General features: G+C 36.1%; 2 protein-coding genes and 1 long non-coding RNA gene across 3 annotated transcripts; all 3 read right to left on the reverse strand.

Annotated features, from left to right (window-relative positions):
- Window positions 1-8,666: 8,666 nt before the first annotated feature.
- LOC106649257 (pheromone-binding protein-related protein 6-like) lies at window positions 8,667-9,758 on the reverse strand. Its single transcript, XM_014366566.2, has 6 exons — window positions 9,631-9,758; window positions 9,478-9,553; window positions 9,329-9,417; window positions 9,114-9,219; window positions 8,950-9,014; window positions 8,667-8,861 (listed from the first exon to the last, which is right to left on the reverse strand). The coding sequence occupies exons 1-6, from the start codon at window positions 9,691-9,693 to the stop codon at window positions 8,844-8,846; spliced, it is 417 nt and encodes a 138-aa protein (XP_014222052.1). The 5' UTR covers window positions 9,694-9,758; the 3' UTR covers window positions 8,667-8,843.
- Window positions 9,759-10,126: 368 nt separating this feature from the next.
- On the reverse strand, window positions 10,127-11,164 carry LOC106649253 (pheromone-binding protein-related protein 6-like). The gene is made up of 6 exons (XM_014366562.2): window positions 10,992-11,164; window positions 10,831-10,906; window positions 10,672-10,760; window positions 10,491-10,599; window positions 10,355-10,419; window positions 10,127-10,279 (listed from the first exon to the last, which is right to left on the reverse strand). The coding sequence occupies exons 1-6, from the start codon at window positions 11,073-11,075 to the stop codon at window positions 10,262-10,264; spliced, it is 441 nt and encodes a 146-aa protein (XP_014222048.1). The 5' UTR covers window positions 11,076-11,164; the 3' UTR covers window positions 10,127-10,261.
- Window positions 11,165-13,143: 1,979 nt separating this feature from the next.
- On the reverse strand, window positions 13,144-14,209 carry LOC106649264. Its single transcript, XR_001339294.2, has 2 exons — window positions 14,101-14,209; window positions 13,144-13,359 (listed from the first exon to the last, which is right to left on the reverse strand). It is a non-coding gene; the product is annotated as an uncharacterized LOC106649264 (long non-coding RNA).
- Between the last annotated feature and the right edge of the window lie 3,160 nt (window positions 14,210-17,369).

Raw genomic sequence — 17,369 nt, forward strand, 5'->3', positions numbered from 1 at the left:
ATGAATGAACAAAATAATCTTGAAAATTTAATCATTAAATTCATTTGACTGAATAGTAAATAATTTGTAAATTTAAAAGAAATATTTTTTTACTAAATTGAGCTTAAAGATAAATTACAAGAAATATAGGTGCGCTATACCTAGCGACATTTCTCAGCTAATTAAGGCTAATTTCATTGAATTTTTTGAAAATTGTTTTTTCAATATCAAAATTTTTTTTTCAAATTCTAACTAATTTTTTCTTTTTAAATAAATTTTTTTTAAATAATTTTTTAAAACTTTTTTTCTATACTTTGCCGGCTAGGTGCTACAGCACCTCTTGATATTCTTATTATTAAGATATTTCTTAATTGTTAAAATACTTCTTAATTGTTAAGAAACCCTTCTCTCAGTGCACTAATTGTCCCAGTGACTGTTACTGGAACGCAAAAGTTCAGTAGTTCTGATACGCATCATTATTAAACTAGTAAATTTGACTATTCAGTTGAAATGAAAACTAGTTATAATGTTTTAGTCTGGTGGTATGGTGGTATGATGGTATGATGCTACTGTTGCTGTCACTCGCTAGATTTAATAGAAGCGCTCCAGTAGACAATAATAATCACTTCACCCCAAAACCCCCCTGTTTGACTATGGTTTATCGCCACGTGAAGCGGCGAATCGCCCGATCTTCGCTCGATACAATCGAGATCGTGGCCGAGCTCGATAAATCGTCTCGAAATTGCGTCGATGCAGCCGGCCATGCAGGCCACGTGCAGATGCGTGAGGTTAGACTCGTCGGCGCAGTTCACCTCGAATCCGTCGTAAATCCTAAAGAGGTCCGGGACCAAGGTATCTCGCATACTGGGGCAGCGCTGTGGTGCGACGACGACGACGTGATGATGGCTCGCCATCGGCGCCAACCTCGGGCTCGTCCTTGTAGCCGATCGCGATCACGAATTCGACGAGTCGAGCTTCGCCTTTTTTGTACTTAATCAACTCCACGGATTTGACGTGCTCCGAGAATAGCAGATCGATTTCGTCGGGGTAAAAGATGTCTCTTCGAGGTAAAAGAATTCTTTCAAACTTTCTTGATCGTCTTCGGCCATCGGTTCTACTGTCGCACTCGCGCACCAATACAATAAAGCTTATGAGTTGAAATAATTGTTCTCTCGTGTACTGTCTATATGCACGTACACTAAGATCTCTATTACAGTGTAACTGACGCGTGAGCGGAACTAAAAAAGTACAGTAGTTTTCGATCGTAGAACTGCGCGCGCATCACGGCCCGATAGAACAAATGATGAAGTGATTGAGGAGGCTTCTGATTTACTTTTACTTTTATAGAGTTTATTCATTTGGATTTCTGGAGATCCTAGATATTTAACCGTTTTTATGGGTTCTATCTGTGTGTCATTCATGTTGATTGCTTTGATTTTCTTTTCTTTTTGGTGAATAGGATTAGTTCTGTTTTCTTCTCATTTATTTTAATTTTCCCTGTCTGGGAATATGACAAGGCTTCTTATTCTTACTCCGTTATTCTACTTATACAAACATTTTTACTTTGCCACTTGCAGATTTGAAGATAATAGGTTAGTCGCCATCTGTCGGTAGAGGTTGGTTTTGTGTTTGATTGAATTTTCATATATACTATTCAAGAAAACCAATGTATTATCATAAATCATAATAAAAATAAATAAAAATTAAAGTACTTTCTAAATTTATGAAATTTAAGTAATATTTTTGTGAAAAATCAATTATTAAAATATTAGTTTTCATTAAAAAAAATTGATTTGCTGAAATTTAAATAAATTTTAACTTAATTAGTTTTAATATACTAAAATATTAAAATTCATATAAAATTCATATAATTTTACACGAAAATAGTATTAATTTTTAAATAAAATTCAACTTCATAAATTTTCAATACACTAATTTTTTAATATTCATAAAAAAAAATGTATAAAAAGTGATTGAAATTTTAAAAAGTTTTATCAGTGTATTAAAATAGAAGGAAGCTCTTTACCAATGAATTCGTAGCGACTTTTAAAAACCAACATAATGCAGCGCAGGCGCAGTAATACCGAAAAAACTCTCTAGAGTTCAGTTTTCTAAGCATGCTGTCGACAAAGTCATAAGTAGCTTTCATTTCAGTGCACGTGCGTTGATCATAGTTAAGTGTATCGGTGTTTTGTGCTCAGCTAAAGTTGGTTCATCTCGAAAGTTAATTTTATTAACGATTCATTCCAAAATGTCATCGGAAAATAACTATAGTCGTACGTTGTATCCGCTCATACGGAGACAAGGCAATTTTTTGAGAAGCATAATAGAATTGAGCACCAGACGGGAAGAATTTTGTCGGTTGTATAGGGATGCCATTCAGAGCAATGACCTTGTTATGAGTGCAGTTTTAGAAAAGTTGATGTCTCAAAGTATCCTGTTTCCGAGCGACGAAGATAAAAAATTTTTCCTAAAATTCGCTGTCAACGAAAGCCACGTGGAAATAATAAAAGAGCTCGAGAGTGTGGAATTGACCGAGAAAACCAAGTTTAGTATACACAAGGTTAAATTCGAAGATGGAAAGTCCGCTCTACATTATTCAGCGGAGAAATACGCATCAATGGAATTTTTTGATACGAAAGATAAATCCAATCGAGTCTTTCAATATTTATCGGATTCTGTACGATGGCTGGTGGTTTACGATAAATTCGCGCAACCGGGAAGGTACGTCGTATGTATCAGCAATAACTGCGACGATCACGGTTTCACATACTTGCACGGAGCCTGCATATCCGGAGGAGCAGATTCAGTATGCCACTTGTTATCGGAAGGCGTGGACGTCAATCTCGACACGTACACGTGCTCGCCATTGCACTTGGCTGTCCAGTATCGGCGGGAAAAAATCGTCAAAATCTTATTGAAGCGCGGAGCCAATCCGAATCAGTTGGATTACGAACGATCGACGCCTCTGCACGCGCTCGCTCGGCCGTGTTTGTGCGATTGCGTTACCGGCTGGAACTACTGCGACTCTACGCGACCGGCCAATGACATCGTTAAAATGCTCATTGAAAAAGGGGCGAATGTCGAGGCACGTAATCGTCACGGGGACACTCCTCTGCAGACGTCGGTTTCGCGTTTTGACCTGGAGGTCACGAAGGCTCTTCTGGAACACGGCGCGAGTTTCGACAGTTTGAACAAGGATAGAATGTTTCGCATGGATTTCTCGTCGATCGAATTAAAGTGCTTTGCTCTCACTTTTAACATCATAGAGATGGTAAAATTATTGAAGTCAAAGGGCTACGAAATGGACTTTCTCGATAGACTCAGAGTGGTCAAGTATTGGATAAGAGCCCGAGAAAATGATATCGACCATCTGATTGCCGAAGATACTGGTATGTCACTTAATTTTTTCAATAGAGTGACTTAACTTGCTTGCAAGCAATTAATTTATTTTTATTCTTTCTTTTGTTTAGGGGATGCTAAACGAGATCGACTCATCTTCTTGGAGATTGTGAGAAAAATATCTTTTTACAGTCAATTTGGTTTTTATATTAAACCAGAAACTAAGGATTACTTGCATCAACGATGCGAGAATTTAAGACCAAGAGTGCCACAAGAAGACTGTAATTATCAGCCTCATGAAAACGAGATTGATAATTGGAGGAAGGAAGTTGAAAAAATAAAAGACATCAAGATAACCGAAGATATCTCACTGTATCAACTTTGTCAAATGAGCTATAAAAAAAGTTATTCGATAATAGAAAATATTAAGAATTGGAGTATGCCACCAATGGATCTTGTTTCAACGTGTGATGGTTTGTTTTTGAAAACCATCGTGAAAAGACACATTGCAAACATTTTAATAAGGCCATGGTTGGACTTGGAATTGCTCGCAGCTGATTTTTTTATGTCAGATTATTGCCAATTAGATTTGCCATATGTTGTTTGCCGCACTATTTCTAAGTATATGAGTGACGAGGAGCTATTATTTTTGTTTGAGAAGACAAATGTAAATAATTTAGAATAATTGTTGCAGACAACCATTGTGACAGAGTTAGCGCGCCTGTATAAATGATGAATATGATATCATACTTATAATGATACTTACTTGTAAGAAGCTAATTTTTAAACATGTGAATTCTTTAAAATAAAAATAATTTTTTAAGATAAAGATTTTCTACTTTTATGAATAACCTCGATTGAATTCATATTAACAATAAAATCTTCTCAAGTTGAGTCGAACTCGAAACGAGAAAAACCCGATGCCAAGACGTTGACAAATAACTCCCCCGAAAAATTGTAACAAAACCCCTAGGCATGGCTATGGCTTTTGCAACCGAAACTTTATGGATAAAAACTGTGCAGGTTTGTGCATGGAGTTCGTATAAAAATAAATAAATAAATCAATACCTCGATCCTATACATTATTTTCAACAATGATTTCATGTAAAATCATCTTAAAAAAAAAATTGAGTATCGATTAAATTAATTTCGACGTCTGATTTTATTTCACTAGATGATCATGTCTCAAAAATGAAAATAAATAAGAGCAACGTGCTAAACTTTTTTACAGCCATGAATAAAAATATAAAATTTGGTTATTGTGTATAACAGAGTATAGTCTTCGTGCACTCGAGTTGAATAATGCACATAGCGCTATTTTTTCTGAATCCTATATGGAAGCAACAATTTTGCCTCTTTTCAGCGAAACACTAAATTTCACTGGAGTAGTTCAATACAATAATCGATCGGCTATAATTAAGCAAAAAATGTATGTAATACCACGGTATACGTAAATACCAGTTTATCGTCCATACACACACGCGCGCGGAGCTGTAGCGCAAATTTCTCTCTCCCTCTCTCTTTCTCTCTCATTCGCAATTGAAACTACAAGTTTTTATTGAATTTTCCGCGGAAACTTCGAAAAGCTCCGGCGATGCGGCGGTGCCTGCGTCGAGTTACATACCGTATAATTTTCCGCATAGCCGGGTCGCGTCGTGCGCCGCAGCGCAACGTCAATAGTTTTGAGCTGGCGGAAAACGAATTAAGGTTCGCTGCTGCCGCGTCGCCGAGGCGTTGAAAATTCATCGTCTATTAATCCTAGTAGGCAAGCGAAGCAGCGATGACGACGACGACATCGTTCGTCCAGTTCTCACGCTTGAAATTCTGTCCCTGCGCACGCAATAGTCCATTTCGTCAAGGTTCCTCTAACGAGAGTTATAACAGCCCTTGGGAAATTCGGAATTTTGTTTCATTTACATTTATATATGCCTATGTGTGTGTGAGTGTAAGCGTAAGGTTGTACGAGAAGATGTATTTTATAAGTGAATTGCAGCGTTTACTTTTTGCCCCGTCACGAAGTTCAATTGTAATAAATTAAACGAATCTCGAAAGAATATTTAAGAAAAATATTACACTTATGGGACTTTACTTGTTTATGTGCACCGGGGTCGATCTGTATTTTTACAAAAGATTTTTATGGTACATCGCACTTCAGCTTGTCATCACCTATAAATTCACCGTATTTCGGGATTATTTCATTTATAATTTCTTTTATCTTGGATTGATTTATTAGACTTGATCCATGAACAATCCAGTCAAGTTTCGTCATGTTCACAAGTCAAGCTAAATATTCTTTTTGAGCTTCTCGTTCTTTTTTATTCCATTATTGAGATTTAGGCTAATTACCAGTGCAACCGTTTTCAAAACCGCAATTGATGCACGCTATAGCGTCGGACTGGTATATTTTGGAATAAACATTAGAATTTTTTATTATACATGTGCACATAAAAATCTCATTACTGAACAGTTTTTGTAAAAACTCAATATTGTCTGTTGAGTGTTTGTTTGAAAGTATTAAGTTTTAGAAGGCCAACAAATTTCTCTAAGGTATCGTTGTCAAGTAAAAATTTTTAATTTTATCAAGTATTGTAAGAATAATGAATAAACATATTAATCGGTACTTTAATTGTAAACAGTCGCTCAACACACTAATTATGTTTACGATAAAAACAAATTAGTTTTTTGGGATATTTAAAATTGTTTCCTAATTTATTTAAGAAAATATTCAAATAAATTAATTGAATATTAAAAATATAGAATAATTTTTTTGCGTGGAGTTTAGTATTGGCTCTAAAGTAGGCCAAAAAATTTCTTAAAGGGTTTATCGTCCAGTTAGAATTTTAAATTGTTTCAAGTATTATTAAAACTATGTACGAACAAAAGATCGCCACTTTGAATATAAACAATATAGTCAATAATGATTTTGATATAGTCCCTTGAACACCGATTGTACTTATAAGAAAAACAAATTAGTTTGAATGTTGTCTTTCCCAACGAAACAAGACATAATATCCAGAGCCGAATTTTTCTCATTTAATGTTTTAATTAAAATTGAGAGAGTAGTCGCTTAATTCAGATACTAAAATGGATAACAATGAGAAGAAATCTGAAGAAATTGTCTCAGAAAACAATTTAAGTGAACATGACACTGTTGTTTTAGACAAAAAAAAATACATTTGTGATATTTGCCAGAAGTTATATACCCAAGAATCAAGCATGCTAACACACCGAAACACAATTCACAACCAAGAGATAAAATATTCTGACAACTGCGAAAAAAAATGTGTGAAAAATTCAAGATTGTTTATGCAACAAAAATTGGTATACAAAGATCACGAAGATTTATCATGCAACAAGTGCAAGACAAAATTTAAAACTAAATTAACTTTACTTAAGCACAAAAAAATATTCCACGATTTTTTCAAAGATTACTTATGTGCTAAGTGCGCCAAGAGATTTGAAAATAAACATAGTTTGCTGAAGCACATAAAGACAGTACATGAAGGTCGGAAATCCTCCGGTGTCTTCAAAGATTTTTTATGTGGCAGTTGCGGGAAGAAATTTGGAATAAAATCCAATTTGATCAGACACATAAAAACAGTCCACGAGGGGCGAAAAGATTTTGCACGTGATCAGTGCTCAAAGAAAATTAAAAGTGAATCAAATTTGATTAAACAGCACAGAACAGTCCACGAGGGTCATAAAAATCATACATGCGATAAGTGTGAAAAAAAATTCAGGCATAGAAAGGTTTTGCTCGCCCACCTAAAGACAGTCCACGAGGGCCGCAAAGATTACGCATGCGACAAGTGCGAAAAGAAATTTGGAGATAAAAGTAATTTGAACAAACACCAAAAAACAGTCCACGAAGGTCTTAGAGACTATGCATGCCACGAATGCGAGAAAAAATTTGGACTAATATCGAATTTGATCAGACATAAAAAGACAGTTCATGAGGGTCGCAAAGATTACGGATGTGACAAGTGTGAGCAGAAATTTGGATTAAAATCAAATTTGCTAATCCACATAAAGACAATCCACGAAGGTCGCAAAGACTACACATGCGACAAATGCGAGAAAAAATTTGGACGAAAATCGCATTTGCTCTTTCACCAAAAAACAGTACACGATGGTCGTAAAGATTTTGCTTGCGACAAATGCGAAAAAAAATTCGGACATAAATGTTATTTGCTATTGCACGTAAAAACAGTCCACGAAAGTCGAAAAAATTATGCATGTAACAAATGCCAGCAGAAATTTGGACAAATTTCGCATTTACTTATCCATCAAAAGATAGTACATGAAGGTCGCCAAGATTATAAATGTGACAAGTGCGAGAAAAATTTTGCAGTTCGAAGCAATTTGATAAAACACCAAAAAACAATCCATGAGGGTCGCAAAGAATTTGTATGTGACAATTGCGAAAAGAAGTTTGGACAAAAATCTAACTTGTTAATGCACATAAAGACAGTCCATGAAGGTCGCAGAGATTTTGCATGCAATAAATGCGAGAAGAAATTTGGACGAAAATTGCATTTGCTCAAACACCAAAAAACCATCCATGAAGGTCGCAATGATTTTGTATGAGATAGGCACGAGAAAAAGTGGTAACTATTTTAAATATGTATAAATACGAATACATATGTTTTTCTAAAATTTTAATAAAAATTGTATTGAAATGATTCTTTATTACCTGAACCTCGAGCGTTCAACTATCATTACCTTTTTACACTGAAGCTGAGTTCAGATTCCTCATGGTACTAAATATTACTCTTCTTATCATTTTTTGCTACTTGTTTACAGTATTTATTTATGCTATATGATTAGCCCAGAGTTTTTTTTTCACGTCTTATTTTAAATTATGAGTTTGAATATGGGACGACCATTTGTAGGTTACTCAATTTTTTTATAAACCTTACGGAATGGCACGTGACCTCGAACTGATCAAACACATGTTAGTGAAAGATTTCATACATTTTCTGACAGTCTAATTATTTCTACTACGGCAAAGATGATCGGTGATAATAATTTACTCTATCTGAAAAAACCAACGTAGAAATCATTTAATAATTTTATTTAGATCAAAATCCACTATACTGTCAGTGAATGAAAAGAAATTTTTTATTCTCTGTGAAAAAACTAAAAAGATCATGAGTAGTTTTTGTTGAAAGTTTATTTAGTACTGTGATTGTATATTCGTGTAAATCGTTCGTTTTTGAGCTGTAAGAAGATAGATATATTTTAGTAAGGAAAGATAAAGCTTGCTATCTCAACCCATACAAATTTGACAATTTTGTCTAATCAGGTAAGGAAGTTTAGTAAATAACGATTTTAAAGAAAGTATATTTAGAAATGTAAATAATTATTAAGTTTTATTTATTGGCCAAATTGCAATTCTAAAATCTGTAATAATTTTAATAATTACTCGAGAGAATTATTCACATAAGCTTTATATACCTTTGATCTTATTTACAATCGATTTTAAGGCAATAAAACATTAAGAAACTTTATTGCCATCGAATTTATATGAGGAAGTATCTCTGAAAAAAAATACATGTAAATTTATTATTTTTAATTTCCGTCATCTAAATTCAAGAACGTTCCTATAAAAGATGAATTGACACTTACATCCGGATTGGCTTTGTGAAAGCATTGCATAATATTCAGTGCACTTCGACATGGATTCGGTCCAGCTAGAGAAACCAAAGTAAAGTGATCATTATCGAGCATCGCGATCAACATCGTATACTAACTCGATACATAATAATACCTAATAAAAATGTATAACTTACTTATGTGTCGGCAAGCCGCGACGATCTCAGGAGCATGAGTGAACGACTGTACTGCCGATAATTTGGTTAACATTTTGTCGAAATCCATGTGTCCTTCGTGATCCAGCTGCAGGAAATCATTTAAAAAAATTGATCATTAAACAAGTAATCTTTGTATTGTTTACAAGAGCCTGGTGTACTTTTTTAGGCATCATAGATTATTTTAAAAATCTTACCAAATCGAATGAATTAAACACACAAGAAAAATAACAACCCAGTACTTCGCTATCGTGGAAATATCCATCCATTGTTTTTTCAACGTGCTCTGAAAGAATTGAAAAAATAATAGCGTACATGAATTGATCGATATGTATAAAACACAAACCGATGTCGACGCCAGTTTCCCGATGACATTTTTCCCGCACTATTTCCAAAAGGACCTTGATTTCTTTAGGTGGCTCCTAAAACGAAAGCTATACTCGCTGCAAAAGTTACCCATACTTTTTTTTACGAATTTTCAAATAAAAACTTTACTCACGGCCGATTCCGATCCACGAGCACACAACACTACGAGCAGAAATAAAAAACGTTCACTTTTCATCGTCGTTCATGCGCCTTGTCCAGTCGCAAAAATCTTACTGGAACACTTACGTGTTCGAGTTTCCACCAAAGGCACACACACACCAATAGGTAAGAAACTTTTTACGAACGATGATGGGACAAAACGCGAGATAATTGCTCGTGCAATCGCTATCGGAAACGGTGACGCGAGATCGGTGAAAATTCATTCATTAAAACGTTCCAGGATGAAAAATACAGGCCACTGATTGCATTTTAAATGATGTTTGCGCTCACGGTCAATACTGAGGTGTTCGCGCAATGCCAAGAAAAATATTTACTTATTTTCGTTCGAAGATGGGCGAAATGTTTACGTTCTACTTTTGAAGGGTTAGTTTAACTCCAACTAATTACGCAATAATTTTCCCAATCAGTTATTAAATAAGATTTCAGGTTGTAAATAATTTCAGGTGATATTTCATTATTAATGTATTTTAATAACTTCATTAATACATAGTAGTACAATAGATAATACAACATTGTGTGATCAAACTATTTTTCTATCTGTGAATGTTATTTATAAAATATTGCTGCGCTTCTGACGCTTTCATCTAAATGACGAAATATTTCTGAAAATATATTCCAAATTACTATGCGATTCTAGATAATATTGTATTCATCTGCAAAACAAGCTCATTACTCACATCGGGATATGTACTCTGCCAACACTGCATGATTTTAAAGGCGCTCTCGCAAGGGTTGGCTCCGGCTTGAAAAAAATAAAAATAAAAATATAATATTACATTTTCTTTGAAACGCACTTCTTTTCTCAAGACTCACTTATGTGGCGACAAGCTGCAACCATGGCAGCTCCGTGATCGGCGAACGACTCCACGGCCGGCAGCTTTTTCAGCAATTTATCGAAATCCATGTGACCGTCGTGATCGAGCTTAGAGAAAAATTATTCAAGATTTTAATGAGCGAAGACACTCGCAATGTTTTTACGACTCGTAATACTCACCAAATCGAAGGAATTGAAAACACAAGAGAAATAACATCCCAGCACTTCGCTCTCGTGGAAATGACCATCGGTTGTTCTTTCCACGTGTTCTATGAAAAAAATACAAAAAGTTTTTAATTATATCAAAGTGATGATTTTCCATAATCGAGTATTACGAACCAATGTCAACGCCGGTCTCTCTGTGGCACTTTTCCCGGACTCCAGCTATGAGACCTTGAATTTCTTTGGGTGCTTCCTAAAAAAATTTTAATTTCAACGATCATTTCTATAAGCGTTTCAAGATTTAATTTTTTATAACATGACAATAAAACAATCGATACCGCTGATCTGACATTAGCCACGCTCGATAACACGACGAACGAGCAGAAAAACACGTAAATCGGCAGATGCGTTGAGACCGACATATTCGTACCAAAAATATATATCGATTATATAGACTCGGTACTGCAAGTCGTGCTGACGGAAACGAAAAAAGACCTGTCTCAATGCCACACAGTCGAGTCCGAACTTTTATACGCGAAGTTCTTATGGACGAATCGTAGCGCGGATGAAAATTACGAACGATTACAGCCACCCATTAAAAACAATTAATCCGTGCGCGAGCCCACATGGCGCGGCGCACAGGTGTCAAATCGTGTAGATTATACTCAAAACGTCGGCGCGCGAGCGGATATCCGATACTCTGACAGGCATATAATATGTCGAGAGCGTCGCGAAAAAAAGAGACTTATGTATCGACGACGCGTCGTGCAATTTGTACGAAAATTATTCAATTATTCGCCTGTACGATATCACGACCAGAAAAAAAAGAGGAAATAAATCAACGAGAAAGTTTCGAAAACGTGAGAAATCATTTTGATTCAATAAATAAAAAATAAGAATGTACGTTTGAAGAAAGATGCGCTCGAAGAAAATTCGGGTTTTAATTTTTAATGTAACACATTATCGATGAATCCGTGAGCGCGCGTGCAAGGTCGAGACACTGCAAACCTTCTTATTCATCTTCGTCAATTCTTCGTCCGTTGTATAATATCGACTCGCGATGAATATTTCATGCTTCCTTTTGACGCGCGCGCGCGCGCGCCAGGCATTAAGCCAATATTATAGGTACGATATGTATAAATAACATTATTCATCTCGCCGATCGAAATTTCGCGAGCCGATACAAGTGAATCACTTATGCGTGCCCGCTTCTTTCCGCGAGCACGTCGTAAATCTCGCGCAAAATGCAATCTTTGTAAGGCGCAGTCCGCATCACTGCTGTAACGGACACGTGAAAAATAAATATCGACTCGAACGAGCGAGAGAGAGAGAGAGAGAGATGAGATGAGAGGAGAGCAAAAATTATCGTCGAAAAATTTTCACGTGGCACATATATTATATCGCTCTGCCCGCGAGAGATGCGCTCGAAGAAAGTATATACACATATTTTTGTCGTCATTCCCAGACACGCGGACACAATGGCACACACACACACACACACACACTACCTGCATGCGCGCACGAAATGCCAGAGGCTGCACCGGCGACCCACTTTTTACTTTCTTCTCTTCTCTTCTCTCTGCTCGCTCGGCTTCTTCGCACATCATCGGGCAGGCGAGCAGCATCACCTCGGGTCAACTTTTCTCTTTTTCGCCGGTGTGCGCAGAAAGAGCCGAGTATATACGGAGGTATTTATTGCACCTGAGCGTACATAAAGTATGAACGTTTATAATGTTTATTAAATGAACCGAAATCACGAGACACGCGGGGCATCGGTTTCTTCTCCGCTTGTTTATATACAGCTCGTGTATACGATAATGCAGAAATTATTCTTCGGCATTGCCGCGCGCGCGCGCGACTCTGAGATCGTGTGAAAATTTTATCAACCGAATGTCGCGCGATGAGATTTTTTTTTCAAGTCGTGTAGCCAGTTCGTGAAATAATCATAAGATGAAATTGGAGTTTCGATCGTTCACCGATTCACCGAGTTTCTCTCTCTCTCTCTCTCTCTCTTTCGCGTTCGCTATTGTAAAAATACGACGATGCAGTATTTATTATCTTGCAGCGCGATGTACTTACTTGGTTTATTCAACGGTTTTCGTTAAGAGCCGAAATTAGAAATCCTCTTCTCATTTATTAATTTTTTAACTCGCTTAAAACTTTTATTCTCTGTTACACCGCATTGAGCTATATATCAAACCGAATGTTTATGTTGATAACGGGCAATAAAATGATTTTAACTGATTGCCATAAAATAATCTCGCTAAATTGCTAGTCAATCGTGTTCGTTCAAAGACCTTCGAACGTGCTAACGCATCTGCCTGATATAAATCAATTATACAGGTATATCTCGGGAAATCCGGTGTTCATTGAGTCATTTTTACAACTGCTATGTATCAAAGTTTTCTCTTCGTAACTATTTGATGATAGTGTTATTTCAGTGTGAAAAAAAACAAACACATGAGATTGTGATAAATAAAATTCATCGCATAGTTTTACAAAATTCGTTTTTATACAATATTAAAAAAAGTTAACAAACTTTCTTTGTAAATTATTTATAATCAGACGAAAGATGTCAGACTTGTTGAATTTTCTGGATCATCGAGATTTTTTTGAGGTGTCATTTTTAGCCATTGCAGACGCAAACGCCTGCACGACATTTACAGCCTCCGCAGTCACTTCGTCTCTTGCATGCTGCAACGATATCTGAAATAATAAATAATACACTACATTAATTTGATATTTATGAGAATTAGAATTGAAAAAAGCTTTTCAAGATGTAGCAATAAAAATATTTATTATATAAAAATCAATGACTTTTTATTGTACACTAAACAATTCAAAACAAAATCAACATAAATTATACTTGATTCCTAAAATTCAATTTGATCCTGAATGAATTTACTACTACTATATTCAATGACTGTACAGGAGAATGACAAGTGTTGTAATACAGTGACGCAGCACTACGACACTCGTGAGTCTCGCACTTTCAGTTTTAACCAGCAAAATTTTTGAGCCATCAGACCATCCGACCTATCATAACTTCTCACAAGCGCTTTCATTTTTGATAAAAATTTAACACCCGTTATCCAATCGAACATTGAAAAAAAGTAACTTTTGTCATTTTTGCCTCATGAAATCTTTTACTAGAGTGTGCAGCATTATTCGCTTTTGAAGCAACAACGTTGTCGCGAGATACCTCGGGACTCGTATTGCCACAAATGAATCAACAACTATGATACAATTATCTATAATTTTTCGCCAAGTTTCTTCGAATGCTCGCAAAGAATTGGAGCTTATAAACACTTTACTTTTTCTTAAAAGTGACACAACCGTAGATAAATTTGACAAACATTTATATCTCCCACTCCTTCTTAAATTTTACTTTCGATTTTTTCCGAGTCATCTCTTATTCAAGAAGACTCGATCAATCGAACCACTTACCAATGATATTGATGCTTGCACCGAACACCAAAATGACAAACACGTAAAACAATAGACGCGACAGGAAACTGTTCATGATCGATCAAAGTTTTTTCAACAACTGAATGCCTTTACATCATCGTATACTTTCGATGCTGAAAAATTTTTCAAGGAAAAAAAAGCTCCGTCATAAAATAAAACGTTAGATGCTCGGTGGGCATAATGACGGCTTGGAAATCTTATAACAAAAAGTACCTATTATTTCCATAAGCGAAGTATAAAATTTCAATCTACCTCGCGAAAATAATTTCATTCCTTTCCAGTTTCAAAATCAGAAGATATATATAAACATAAATAAATAGTTGAACCAATCGCTCGCACGAGCTCCGAGCCCGAGCGCACAGCTGGATGTCCGATGAAAAGAAAAACAAAAATACGCAAAATATTGCATACCACCGGCTCGGAAGAAAAGTTTGGAAGGCGTCGGTCCAGCAGGCGCGCGCAGCGCCTGCACAGCAGCGGCAGCATGCGGAGAGAGCTATATAGATACGATACGCGCTGCAACCCGATGAAAGAAACGAGGCGTGAAACAAACATACTACGCGGACGCCAGCCAAAATTGGATGTTTCCGTATAAACTGCTGCAGCAGCCGCCGCTGCTGCTGCTGTTGCTGCTGTTGGCTGGAATCAGAGCGGAAAGCGGCAGAAATCCAAATTTCCGACGCCTGGCTGTGCCGCCGCTGCTGCTGCTGCACACTTCGTTACTTCGACAGCTAACGTGCCGAATAAATATATATAAACATAGGTATGACGATATCGCGTGGTGCTCGTTGGGTTTTAAATGCTTATATAGGACAAATCGTCGTATCGTCGTCGTCGTCTCGAAGGATCGTATCAATGCAGTGATATGGACAATTAGAGAGAGTATGTGTGTAGCTCATCGATTCAAAAACATCTCAAATCGATAAGTTTCATGCTTTTTTCAAGACAGTCGATGACTCTCCTCCGAAGATGAAAACGTTATTTAATTTTATGCTTTAATATTTTATTTATAAAAATTTTAATTATAATATCGAACAAAGATTTGTATTGTATTTGCCTGACAGCTACAAGTCAAAATTCGTAATGGCGATCGGACTAATGTATGTCTGTTATTTCATGTTTTGCTTATGTTGTATATTTTCCATATCATTCAAATAAATACATTTAAAAAAAAGGAGTTCCGAATTTTTCACTGACAATCGTACGACCATTTCAAGTAAATTGTGAATTCATTACCTCGACATCTTGTCGCCGTTCTTGTGGAACTGATTATTTCATTTTTTTATTTCAGATTGAGTTACTTGAATTTTTTAATTATTAATTGAATTTTTACTTAGAATTGAAATTTATGGTATCAATTTAAGCCCTTTAGTTTAAAGGAAAACATCTGAATTTGCTCATATTATATGGAGTAGCTTATCGATTCATAAATATTTGAAATCGATCGATTCGTGCCTTTTTTACATCATTCGACTCTCCCCTGAAAAAAACGTTAGTCAATTGGCAAATAAATAAAACAATGATATTAATTTTGAGAATGATTAAAGTTTCGATACATTTTATTATTAACAGTTGTAAAATTGATTTAACTACATTACATTTCTACATGTAAATTTGAAATTTATTACAAACCGTACTTCATGAATAATAGACATCTATTGAATTTAGTAAAAAAAGTAAGCTACTATTATAGCTTACTTTTATATATAAGACAAAACTATATATATAAGTCTTGCAAATAGAGAGGCAAAACGTCGGTTAGCCTCGTAAACCAAGATCAGCTGTTATTTTCTTTGGATCTGTAGTTGTTGCTTCGTTTTCGACTGTATTTATTCATCTTCTTCTTTCCTTTTTCTTTTTCTTTTCAATTTTACTCCAACCATCACCTCCAAACAGGAGCTGATGTTTCCTTGTTAATTATGTGCTATGTTTTTTCGTCTTTCGACAGACTGGTAAGGACTTTATCAACAGATTCTGCTGGTGCTACAACAGCAACATTTAAATCTGTCATCAAAGCCGGTGCTTAATCGTTCAGCGAAGTTTCTTCATCCATCGATGCAGCAACTGTAGCATTATCTGTTTCTAAAGAAATAGGAAGTACTTTCTCGGGCACCACGGTAGGAGGAGTTTCATTTGAAATTGCAGTTGCTGCTTCATCTTTCTGAGAAGCTGAGAAGCTTCTAAATCTCACACCGAAACGGCAAACGAGTGAACCACTGACAGCATCGTGAAACCGTCACTAAAGCCGCCGCGGCGCTGCCAACTAATCGTCATCGTCATCGTCATCGTCATCGTGTGCGGGCGCGAGTATGTGCGAATAGATCGTCGAGTAAAGAACGCTCGTTGGCCGTTCCGGTGCATTGACTACTATTCCATCTACTGTATCGTCTTGGCGGACACTAGTGGGGAGTTCTTGTCCCGTCTTATTCTTCTTGTTTTTCTTGTTCTCCTTACACTTCTTTTTCTTCTTGATCTTCTTGCTCTTCTTTATCTTTTTGCTCTTCTTGCTCTTCTTTTTTTTCTTTTTTCCTCCACTCACAGCAGTAGTTGCAGCAGCAGTAGCTTTACCTGCCTCGACAGACTCTACCTCATTCATAGATGCAGCAGCATTAGAGTTACTTTTAACAATACTGAAAACCAAGCAAATTAAGGAATGAAATTTTTTCAAATCGATTTATTTAAACAAAATGATAAATCTACTGCTTTAAGGAGATAAAGTTAACCAAAATATCAAATTTTCAATCCAGTTTTCTAGAACTTCCACTGAATATTTCTCCAAAAAGCTCTATGGCTACCTTCATTTTGATGTTCTCAAGGTCGCCATAGAGCCTTTTGGAGGATTGTTCAGTAAAATTTTCAGAAAACTGGATTGAAATTTCGATTTTTTGGCTGGGTTCTATATCTCTTTAAATAACAACAAGCCATTAATAGTACTGTCAAAATTCTCATCACTCTCGTGAGCTCTGAACTTACGTTTTACCCAAGCAAACATTCAACAAATCCTTGTTCTTCAAATTGTCGATGATCATTTCGCAGCAAAGGATTGGAAATCTGTAGTTCGTCAACTCCAAAAAAGAGTCTAATGCCCAGGACCGGAAAATTCCTCTGGCCAGTTTCTCGCACAGGTGCTCAGCACAGGCCTTTTTATCCAATTCGGGAAGTCCCGACAATTTATCCAATAACACAGAGATCAAATAGTCGGCATATGTGAGTGATTTTTCCGCCTCTTCGGGTCGTAGCCGGATCAG

Source organism: Trichogramma pretiosum, unplaced genomic scaffold, assembly GCF_000599845.2.
Source record: "Trichogramma pretiosum strain Unisexual culture from Peru unplaced genomic scaffold, Tpre_2.0 scaffold17, whole genome shotgun sequence".
In the NCBI taxonomy this organism is placed as follows: Eukaryota; Metazoa; Arthropoda; class Insecta; order Hymenoptera; family Trichogrammatidae; genus Trichogramma; species Trichogramma pretiosum.

Bases quoted from the DNA above. Each gene is read 5' to 3' on its own strand.
- LOC106649253 (XM_014366562.2), bottom strand. From the start codon at position 11,075: ATGTCGGTCTCAACGCATCTGCCGATTTACGTGTTTTTCTGCTCGTTC. The intron at 10,761-10,830 runs GTTCGTAATACT...TTTTTTTCATAG, and splicing joins AGAGACCGGCGTTGACATTG to AACACGTGGAAAGAACAACC. The intron at 10,420-10,490 runs GTGAGTCTTGAG...ATTTTTTTCAAG, and splicing joins TGCAGCTTGTCGCCACATAA to CCGGAGCCAACCCTTGCGAG.
- LOC106649257 (XM_014366566.2), bottom strand. From the start codon at position 9,693: ATGAAAAGTGAACGTTTTTTATTTCTGCTCGTAGTGTTGTGTGCTCGT. The intron at 9,554-9,630 runs GTGAGTAAAGTT...CTTTCGTTTTAG, and splicing joins CTCGTGGATCGGAATCGGCC to GAGCCACCTAAAGAAATCAA. The intron at 9,418-9,477 runs GTTTGTGTTTTA...CAATTCTTTCAG, and splicing joins GGAAACTGGCGTCGACATCG to AGCACGTTGAAAAAACAATG.